General features: G+C 42.0%; 2 protein-coding genes across 2 annotated transcripts in view; one reads left to right on the top strand and one right to left on the bottom strand.

Annotated features, from left to right (window-relative positions):
- Nucleotides 1-2246: 2246 nt before the first annotated feature.
- Nucleotides 2247-10339, bottom strand: LOC123973122 (CYFIP-related Rac1 interactor B-like; the record flags this gene model as incomplete). Its single annotated transcript, XM_046053011.1, is given in 6 exon segments — nucleotides 2247-5789; nucleotides 5943-6013; nucleotides 8549-8675; nucleotides 8776-8855; nucleotides 9983-10099; nucleotides 10262-10339. Coding segments are annotated over 6 exon segments (543 nt in total), but the record flags the coding sequence as incomplete, so codon positions are not given.
- A 22-nt stretch (nucleotides 10340-10361) lies between these two features.
- Nucleotides 10362-11219, top strand: part of LOC123972547 (golgin subfamily A member 6-like protein 22) — a 9848-nt gene continuing 8990 nt past the window's right edge. Inside the window, exons 1-2 of the mRNA XM_046052070.1 lie at nucleotides 10362-10386; nucleotides 10899-10960. Of these exons, the coding sequence (XP_045908026.1) occupies nucleotides 10362-10386; nucleotides 10899-10960 (87 nt within the window). The remainder of the gene's footprint in view (nucleotides 10387-10898; nucleotides 10961-11219) is intronic.

Below are 11219 nucleotides of genomic sequence, written 5' to 3'. Positions count from 1 at the left end.
AGGGGCCCCCCCCCCCCCCCCCCCCCAACCTTTCTGACCTGCCTGGATAAACAGATTGGGGAACTGTGGCCAGGATTAAGAAATGTACTTTTAAGTCAGTTTGGGTCCTCACAAGTATACAAGTACAAATGTGTGTGTGTGTGTGTGTGTGTGTTGGGTGGGGTGTAGTTAAATACTTTCAACTTACTGTAACCTCAGAGAACTTCTGAGTGAGAATGGAAATAAAGTCCAGTTAAATGAAACATTTCCCCGTCTGGTCGAGTCAGTTTATTTATATATCACTTGAACAAAAGACGACCAGATTTCAAAATAGAGTCACATCATAACAACCGAAGACGAATAAATACACCAAGTTTCAGCTAAATCAGCAGAAAAACAACAGACACATTAAAAACAATCTTGCGGTCAAAGGATATTAGCGTCGACTGAAAAGCAGAAGTGAAAATCTGAGTCTTAGGAAGGATTTAAAAATACTGACATCAACTGTTCCACAATCTGCAAACAATCTGTGTCAGAGTTTAATTTGGAGATTTGACTAGACGGGAGTGATTGATCCGAACAGCTAAGGTAGTGATGGGGCGAGAAATCAATTATAAACTGAATTGATAACAGTAAAGAAATGCAAGAACAGGGGAGACCCAGAGAATCTTAGAAAGACTGCCCACCACATGGACATGGTCTCTGTGATGTCACCTACGTGGGCGGCTCCGGCCGTCGCCATCTTGGCCAACCAGTTCTCACTATTAAGTCGTCACATATGGACGCAGGGTCAAGACCCCTTGGGGTAAATTTGTAGCGCGCTGGGAAGCCCCTTAGCGTCAACGTTCAATGCACTGGGGGGAAGCCCTGTGGCGTCACTAAAAGCAGGTGTAGGAACAGAAAAGTCCAAGTAAGGAGGTGGTTTGGGAGGACGGGTACATCAGAAACTGGACTTTCACCCAGGAGGCTGGTGTTTGTTTATGTTTGAAACAAACAGTCAACTTTTGTTTTTTTAGGTAGGTTGTGTAAGTTAAGTAATCAAATTTGCCGTTTCACAATGCAAGGAGCCTTACACATGCAAAAAACTATCCTAAAGCTTACCCAGGGCGTTAAAAAGCAACAGCAAGGAGTCTTGAGCAAGCGTCCATATGTGGCGGGTTGGGAATGAGAATGTGTTGGCAGTAACAGACTCCGGCTAATCCAAAAATGTGCAAAGAGGTGGAGCTGAGTCGGGCCGAATGAAGCCTGCTAGGTGGGTCCCCAGCTGTCACTCAAAGCTGCCCATCCTTAATTATGCATAACTTTAAGCTTAATATAATTTAAACAGGTGAGTTAAACAAAAATTCACCCCCCTTCAGTTGTGTCATATGGGGATATTAGCTATAGAGACCAAAACTGTATTCTGTACCAGGCTGTAAACATGTTTATTTCTGCTGTAAAGCTGGGCATTTTAACATGGGGCACTGTAAGGCTGCCTCAAGTGGCTATGAGAGGAACTACTGCAGTTTTTCAGCCCTGAGGTTGCTGCTTGGGGACAATACAGCTGTGTGTAGCCAGCCTAACCCCCAGTGTCCACCGGATGAGGCTGCATCTTGTTCCAGTTTTGTTCTGGCTGCTGGAGACGATAACCAGATTGTTAACCAGATCTGTAAACAGGGCATTTCACTGGTCAATGTTGTTGTGTTGAATTCTCTTGTGTATGTATTTAAATACAATTGATGTAAAAATGTGAATTTAAACATGCTTTTCATTGTTACTGACTTCGTCTTTACGTACACACAAGACCACTGTTTCGTCTTGTTTGTTTCTGTTACTTAAATTTGTTTTAGTTTGTTTATAGCCAGGTATAAAAGAATTGGCTAAACAAATCTAAACTATATTGCTTTGTGTTTGTCGAAGCACAGACAGCTTCTGAAACGCTTCCTGTGGACATGTGGACCGCAACCAAGATGTGACGGAGTTTTGCAGGGTCCACTGAGTCAGATGCTGACTCCAAGAACGAAACATCAGTCAAAGCAGTCATTCAGTTTTTTCTAAAAAAAAAAAAAATAGCCCAAAGAGAGAACATATAAATAGCTTAGGATCCCTGTGGTATGTCACAGGAAATTAGTGCAGAGTAGGAAGTTCACCATCCAAACGGGAGTAGTTCCCGTCTTGTGGGTGAGTCAGACCCATAGAAACTCAGAAGCAGCTGAGAGGGTCAATTACAGAACAATTATATAATGATTACCAGATTAAAAAAACTCCCCAGTCGAATCAGATTTTTCTTAAAAATGTATAAACTTTATTTGGCCGACACAAACATCATTTAAAACATTTAATGCCATTCAGTCCCTGACACTGCAGCATTAACATACAAAGCAAAATAAAAAGCTTGTAAAGATTTCCAGTCAGCAGTCCCACTGATCAGATCAGTTCAAACATTGAGAAAACTTAACTCCACATCAGTCTGAGGTTTCCCTCGTATCAGTACCGCATCTTGTTCGTCACAGTGGTTCTCCTTCTCTTAGCTAGTTCCAAACTGCTCTCAGTAGCAGGTTTATTACAGTGCTTCCTATGTTAGCTGTCCACATCATACAGACAGTTTTACACTGCTGGCCCATGCATGAAAAAATGTTATGACATCATTCCTACTCTTTATTAAATCATACTGTGAATTTGTAGATTTAACTGCAAAAACAGAAATAAAAACTGGGTTTATCTTATCCAGTGCGTGGGAGACTGTCAAAGATGCTTCTCATAGAAAGATGCGGTGAAGTGGCTGTGTGCTGTTAACCTGGTGGTTAACCTCCCCACCTCGTTAACCACATGTGCATTTGCCAAAGCAGCCAGTCCTCAGTCCAAAGTCTTCTGTCTTGCAAAACATTTGGAAAACCGTGACTCACGGTGATGAAGATGTTGCACCTGGAAACTTACTTTGCTTTGGACTGACTGGTTGGTTTGTCAAACGTAAGGCTGGTTCTATTTGCCACCTACAATAAAAAGCAGCTCACAGCTTCTCCCAGAGCTTTTCTATGGTTCCTACGCAGTTACAGTCAATGAGTCCCAAAAGCTAATTTTACCAGATGTTAGTGACACCAACAGCTCATCTTCTGAGGAGGAATGAGCTGTTTAAATTTACCCCAATAAACTGGCTACTAAGTATTTCAACCTTTTTCCACCAAAGAATCCAAATGACCCTTCAAGAAACCAGGAACTTCTATTGTCTGTGCATGATTTTAGGGCCGTGAGCACTGAGTGAAATGCAGTTCACATGAGGCTCTAAGATCCAGACAGACATTTACAACTAAGACAAAAAATTGTCAAGGCGTGACACATTCAGGAAGTCTGTAATTTTGCTAATTTGAACCACTCCCTCATCCGGTGTTTTCCATACTTGATTTATTTGTAAAAGCCCACCACAATATAAATATATCATCAATATTTTCTAACAATTTCACCTTCTATCACCCTCGCTCTCACTTACACATTACTCACAGTAGTAGGCTGGCTGAGAAAATAGTGCCCTTTAAAATGGATCAAACAGCAACAAACATCAGGTGTAAAACAGGTTTGGAAAACTCATTTGGAAGAGCGGAAAAACATATGGACACAAATTGTAAGTGTTAAAACCGCCGGGTCCCTGCCAGCGCTCGACTTTGGTAATGTTTACGTCTACCTTGTAGGGAATCCCTCACCTCACACAGCTCAGGCTTGTCTCCTCGTCGATTAGTGCATCCGAAAGCACAACAACCATCCAGAATTTTAACGCTATGCAAAAGTAACGAACTCAAAGTCTTTTGCGTGTCACTTGCTTCCTGGCGGGCAGCAGAAATTAACATCTTTTTTGCCCTCCAAGGGAGCATTTCCTTGGAATGTGACGTCATGTGAAAACTATGAATTGTAATAAACCTGTGTTTTCCTTTTTGATTCTCGCTGATCTTGCGTTTGACCAATCACTGATGTTCAGTCATGTAAAACTGTGAATTTCAGCAGTTTACAAAGTTTAACTGAAAAGTACAACCTCAGCCACAGAGACTTTTTACTGAGGTAGGAACTGCGGCTGAGGAATTAATACCGGGATAAGGTTCCTCCAGTGAAAAGGTTCCTGGGTTCTTGAAATGGGGAAAAGTTCATCTGGTGGAAAAGGGGCTGAGGTGATGATCTGTTGAACCACCAACACACTTTAACCCTAAGGCAGCTAACAGATCGGTGCTGCATGAAAACCGCCAAAGCTGCATTCTCGTCACATCAGAAGTACAGATAACCTGATGAATAAATGGTAAACATGCTCAAGCCTTCGCAAAGTCTACACAGCCCAGTTGTGGGTCATTTTGTTTAGCCTATTTAAATCAAGCAGACCCAGCTGCAGTTGCTAGTGACGTTTATTTTGCCCCTCGGACGGTCAGGAACCGCAGATTGTCCATACGAATCTCCTCAAGTATCGGCCAAAAAGAGATCATATGTGGTCTAGACATTCATGGTCTCCAGAAGACGGTTTTTGGCTCCACTCCTGGAAGAGCTTGAGGCCGTGTATGTTTGAAACGAACTAGTTTGTGTGTTTATGGCTCTTCTGAACGGCTATGGAACGACCACATCATCGTTCAACGCACTGGGGGAAGCCATTTAGCGTCATTGTCAATGCTAAAAGTAGGCCATTTATAAATAACAGAAAAGTCCAAGTAAAGAAGTGGTTGGTGTGGATGAGTGAGTCAGAAACCAACCCAGGAGATCAGTCTTTGTTTCTTCTTTAGGAAACAAAATGTCAGCATTGATTATTTTTCAGTTATGTTACAAACTATGATGTTTTCCTAAACCTAACCAAGTGCCTTCACCTTTAACAATGTTCACCACTAGTTTTATTCTGAAGTCAGTCTGGACGTTGCATATGTGTTATTGCTAACCTAAACGTGGAGACCTACACGTGCAACAACAACGCCAAAGGGTGTTGACCAAGCGTTCATTTGTGACGAGTTGGGAATTAGAAGAGTTTGGCAAAACACCAGAACACAGGAATACATTTTTAAGATGTGGGTCTCTAGGTGGCGCTAACAGAACTTTCAATTTCAGTTAATTCACTGCAATATTTTCTTTATGTGACACATTCTGGAAGCGAAGGAAAAGTCTGTTCTCAATGTCCACTAGGGGGCAGAATAAGCATATTTCCCAGTGAACAAATTGTATTTAGGTGCGTTTGATATGACTGCGACGACTTGATAGTCTAACGTGAGCTGCAGGCGACTGCAGGGGCGGGGTATAAAAACAGCGGCGTCAAGTCGGACGCATTCTACCTGCATGAGCTTATTGCAACTGCAGCCGCCGGACTGGGCGCCTATGAGCCGTCTTGCTCCCGTGAGGTTTTAATGTCATGTGACATGGGGACGTTTTGCAGCGCCGGCAAAAGTCGGACACAATTCCTAACCAGCACGCCTTGTTTTAAGTCCAGCCTGCATCACATTAGTTCAGCATGAAGTCAAACGCACCTTTTGTTGTAAATCTGACATGACGTGAACGCAGCTCTAGCACACCTGCTGGTTTTAACACCATCTTCTCTTGGATCAACCAACTAAAAGGTTTCGCTCTTTTTCTTTTCTTTTCTCTTTTTATTTTACAACAAAAAATCTGAGTTTAAAAAAAAAACAATAACTGAGGTTAAACAAAGACACATTAGCTAAAGGTTTGTTCAGTAGTTCTTTTGAAATTTGGACCAAAATACTTCCCAGTATCGTTCCAGTTTCAGTTCCGCTGAAGAAGCATGGAGTTAATTTGGCTGCAACAAGGTTTTGATCTGCTTGGAGGTAGCCTCATCGTTCAGATGTTTGGTCGTATACCTGCAGGGATGGAGGGGGCAGTTCAATAATAACTCAAAAATAATAATTATAATATCAGGTCAGAAAAGTTCAGCCGTTTAAATAGACTACAGCACACTGCAGTTGATCATTTCTATCACAGTATTTGTGATGTGTTTGTGGAGGCTGTCAGACCTGAGAGCGTTGAGTAATCCCTCCACACTGCTGGGCGGCTGCTCCTTCAGCACTCGGATGCAGCCTTTCATCTGAAAATGTCCAAAAAACAAAACGTTGACTGATCCTGAAGCAGGAGGCTGCAGCAGGAAACAGGAACAAGACACCAGAGGTCTCCACAGGTCTAGACACGGAAAACTAACTAAACGTGTGGCGCAGAAATAATTTACTCTTCTAATCATCATATAATCCAAACTACTGAGCTGTTAACAAAATGTAGGATTTATGAGCTGTGCTGTAAATTGTGTATTCGTAGGCGTGGAGGCATTTCCATCCATCTTTATGCTGATGATACACGACCCGGTAAAGCCTGAAAACCTAAAGACAAAAAACAGATGGCTGCTAACTTTCTTCAATCAAATACTAAAAGTGATGTAAATAAACCTTATTAGTGGCCCTGACAATCTGCATATCAAAAGAATATCCTCATGTGCTCCCTTTTCCAACAAAACTAATGCTGGCAGCACACTACAGGACAATTGGGCCGATTTTGTTTCGATTCAACAATCAACAAGAGATCGTATTACTCTTTTTACTGTCTTTGCACTGGTTACCAGTTTATTACTTAAGACTACATCTGTGAGCTACTGAGTCCCTTTAAACTTTTATGTGTCTGCAGGTTGGTTTATGTGTGAAATCCATATGTACCACACTGTATGTAACATTTCGTCTTTGTAAGCTCTGGTTTCGATAAATGCTATGTACATTTTTTTTATTATTATTATCATCATAACATTACAACCAGAAATCAGAATCAGAAAACTTAGTCCTTGCACCGATAGTACGAGATTTGCTGTGCAACTCCTAAAACAAAAGGAAACTCTGCACATATATGCACATTTAAAAAGCTACTGTACAGAATAAATGTAATAAAGTTTGCCACAAGCCACCTGGGAGACACACCAAACATGTGGAAGGAGGTGCTCTGGTCAGATGAAACCAAATTCAAACTTTTTGGCAACAATGCAAAACGTTCTGTTTGGCGTAACACAGCTCATCACCCTGAACACACCATCCCCACTGTCAAACATGGTGGTGGCAGCATCATGGTTTGGGCCTGCTTTTCTTCAGCAGGGACAGGGAAGATGGATGGAGCCAAATACAGGACCATTCTGGAAGAAAACCTGATGGAGTCTGCAAAAGACCTGAGACTGGGACGGAGATTTGTCTTCCAACAAGACAATGATCCAAAACATAAAGCAAAATCTACACTGGAATGGTTCACAAATAAACATATCCAGGTGTTAGAATGGCCAAGTCAAGGTCCAGACCTGAATCCAATCCAGAATCTGTGGAAACAAACGCTCTCCATCCAACCTCACTGAGCTCGAGCTGTTTTGCAAGGAGGAATGGGCAAAAATTTCAGTCTCTCGATGTGCAAAACTGATAGAGACGTACCCCAAGCGACTTACAGCTGTAATCGCAGCAAAAGGTGGCGCTACAAAGTATTAACTTAAGGGGGCTGAATAATTTTGCACGCCCAATTTTTCAGTTTTTTATTTGTTAAAAAAGTTTGAAATATCCAATAAATTTGTGTTTATATGTTTGAAGCCTGCAATGTGGCAAAAGGTCAAAGTTCAAGGGGGCCGAATACTTTCGCAGGGCACTGTATGATGCAGACCTTGTGGTCGTAGGAAAAGGACGTTGCTGAATAGAGTTTAACTCAGCGATGGCTCTTGGAAAGAAGCTGTTCTTCTGCCTGGAGGTGCGTGTTGTCAGGGCTCTTTACACCTCCCAGATGGCGACAGTGAGAAGAGCTGATAAGACGGGTGTGTTTCGTCTTTCAGGATGTTGCTGGCGCTGCGGAGGCGCCGTGTTCTGAAGATGTCTTCCAGTGTGGGCAGGAGTGGAGTGCCATTACTTTCTGGGCAGTTTTTGTAACCCTTTGGAGTTTGTCTTCTTTACTTCTGCTCAGTTTGAGTTCCTTGCCGTGATGTCCACCTGTCTAATATTGTGTAGGTGTCCCTTTTGCCACCAAACCAGCCCTGACCAGTCAATGTATGGACCACGTGACCTCTGACGGCGTGCTGTCAGCGTCACACCAGGCCACCATCTTCCTCTGCTCCGGGGTCCAGTTCTGATGCTCACAGGGGTCAGCATGACCGGCGGCTACGCAGCCCCATATCCAAAGATCTGTGATTCACTGTGTGTTCTGACATCTTTCTACCAGAAACTGCATCAACGCTTTTTTCAGTTTGACCTACAGTAGCTCGTCCGCACGGGCCAGACGACGCTCCCCACCTGCGTCAATGAGTCTTGGCCGCACATTAAAAATGTTACTCCCATTATTGTTTCAACTTGTGTTAAAATCTTTGAGTATTAATTTGCATTCTGAGAGTTTAGAAATAAACTTCCTTAGGTATTACTGACATTCAGAGTCTCAGCCGATCTGCTTCATCAGCACTGACAGGGACGTTTCCCGCCCACGTCAAACGAGTCACGTCAAGTAACTTTGGCAGAAAGTGTGTTCATGGAGGACCTCATCACTTCGAGTGAACAAAGCATTGAGAAGAGCAGTAACTCTGTGTGTGTGTGTGTGTGTGTGTGCGGTTGCCTTGCTAACGTACGTCTATATTGGAGGTCTTAACGAAGGCTCCGGCCGGGTGAACGTGGTCGTACAGGATGATGACACCGACCATCACACGGAGGCAGAACAACACCGTCTCCTCACTGGTGAAACGACTGCGATACTCCCTGCGCACACACACACACACACACACACACACACACAGGGTTGGCTCATGTCTGAGGCAGGTGGCTGACATGATGCGTTCAGGAACAGGTCAGGACTTACGGTGTTTCCAGCATCACTTTACACACACAGGCCATCGTACTCAGACAGTCTGTCGTGTTTTCAATCGGGACGTCTGGGTTCTGCAACAGGACAATAAAGTTTCATTCAAATAGAGTAAAAGTGCTTCAACTTTAATAAAGTTTCAGTTAAAAAAAAAAAGTTGCATGTAATCCAAAAAACATCCAAAAAAGAAACACTTGTATAAATAACTTATAATAAGTACTCAGATCTTTAAAGTAAAAGTAGCATTAAAGAAAAGTCCTGTAAAGTACTGAAGAATCAGAAAAGTGTACTGACAAAGGTTAAAGTGTGTTATTATATTTCAGAATATGTCTGAGTAGCATTTTAATGTTAGAGGTTCAGGTTGTTAGAGGAGATTCTTATTTATATATTTAATATGTGACTTAATTTTTAACACACTGGTCATATATTACGTAAATTATTAATCTGCAAAGTAACTAAACTTTCAATTTAGGGAAGTAAAAAGTTCAACTGTTGTACAGTTCATTCTAATTAAAATTTAAGCACTGCAAAAACTGAAATGCTTTAAAACCTGTATGTAAATGTTATTTAGCTGAATGTAACACTGTTGTTCCTCTTTTAGGTTTATTTCTCACTGCGAACTCGCCGTTGAAACACAAAACAGGAAACTTGTTAATGATTAAATGGCAACTTCAGGGCTCATTAAACACTGAGGCTCCTTCAGAGCTTGGAGCATCAGAATAATGTAGTGAGGTGGACCTCTGCTGGTGGGTTGTTTAGAAACAAGAGGGGCGGTCTGAAGCCTGACCCCTACAGGCTGAAAGCTTCATTACAACAACAATGTGACGCAATTTAATGAGTGATTTTCTCTATATCATTTATTTCAATCAATGAATCAAAAGCACTGAAATAAATCTGGTTTCTTTCACCTGCCGACCTGCCTGAAGAGGAGGCCTGAAGGGAGGGAGTCAGACTCTGCCCCGAGCTTTAACATTAACTTTGAACTAATGATGCAGAACTTTTATGTGTGTGTTCGTGCTGTTTTTTGTTTCTTGCAGTTTTCTCAGCAACCAAGGAAGAAATAAAACATACTGAGGTACTCAAAGTTAGCAGTTAATGAGTACGTGAGCTGTTAATTAATACATTCAGTAAATGAATACACAGAACGCATTACTAAAAACAAAACTATAACATCACAAAGACACACAAATCTGGACGGACTCACGTCTGAGACGAACTTTGACGTAGCGTCACTTAGCGTCTTCAGCATCGGCGTGGCGCTGGCGTAAAACAGAGACATCCGATTGGCCAGCTCGTTGTTGACCTCATTTCCTCGGTCGGCCTGAACAAATGATAAACCTTTAGGAAACTTTTCAAGATGATTTAAAAAGGTATCTGGGACTTTATCTCCTACACGAGTTCCTAAAGATCCAAAACTAAATGTGTCCAGATGTGTTTAATAGGATGCAGGATATTTCAGTTTCATGCAGTTTGTGTTTCTTACAGACACGTTGTTGATCCTCATGCGGCTGATGGTTCGGCGATAGTAGCTGAAGTCGTTCTGGATGGCCGGGTTCGTCATCTGGAACCAAGTGAAGAAGAACATGAAGAAGTATTCAGATCATTTAGGTAAGTAAAAGTAGCAGTACAGGAATATAAAAATACTCCAGTACAAGTGAGAGTAGGTTCTGCAGAAAACTGGCGTTTATACTAACACATTTTACTGATGTGGAGCTAGTACTAAGTTTTTTATATATTACTGAGTACTTTAATCTGTAACAGTGTTTTAATAATCAGATGTTTTGTTCATACTTTAAAATCCTACTCTGTATCAGTTAAGAAATCTGTTTATTGCCAAGTAGTTCTTCACATACAAACAAAAGAGAAAAGAAAAAAGTACTGCAAAAGTAAAGAATCATAAATATAAATTTACAATACAAAATATTTAAAATGTAATTGTTTTAAAATCAAACGAGCTGAGTTTACATGTAAAGTGACGAGTAACTCCTGCTGTCAGATAAATGAAGTGGAGAAGAAGTATAAAGCAGCATACAATGAAAATACTCAAGTGAAGTACAAGTACATTGATTGTGTACTTAAGTGCAGTACTTGAGTAAATGTACTTAGTGAATTTCCAACAGTGGAAGAGGAGGAAGGAGAAGCAGCGGACGTGGAACTCAAAATAAAGGAGGTGGCAGATGAGGTGAAGTAGATGAAGACAAGAGGAGCAGGGAGCTGTGCAGGTGGAGGAGGAGCAGGAGGTGGAACAGGTGGAAGAGATGCAGGAGGTTGAGGAGGAGCAGGATTAGCAGGAGGAACATGAGGAGCAAGAGGTGTAGGAACAGGAGGAGGAGCAGGAGGTGTTGCAGGAGAAGCAGGAGGTTGAGGAGGAGCAAGAGGAACATGAGGTGCAGGAGGTGAAGGAAGTGGATGAGGAGCAAGAGGTGCAGGAGGAGGAGCAG

This window comes from Micropterus dolomieu, linkage group LG06 (genome assembly GCF_021292245.1).
Source record: "Micropterus dolomieu isolate WLL.071019.BEF.003 ecotype Adirondacks linkage group LG06, ASM2129224v1, whole genome shotgun sequence".
NCBI classification, from domain to species: Eukaryota; Metazoa; Chordata; class Actinopteri; order Centrarchiformes; family Centrarchidae; genus Micropterus; species Micropterus dolomieu.
The sequence above is the reverse complement of the archived record's forward strand: the minus strand, read 5'-3'. Positions and strand labels throughout refer to the sequence as shown.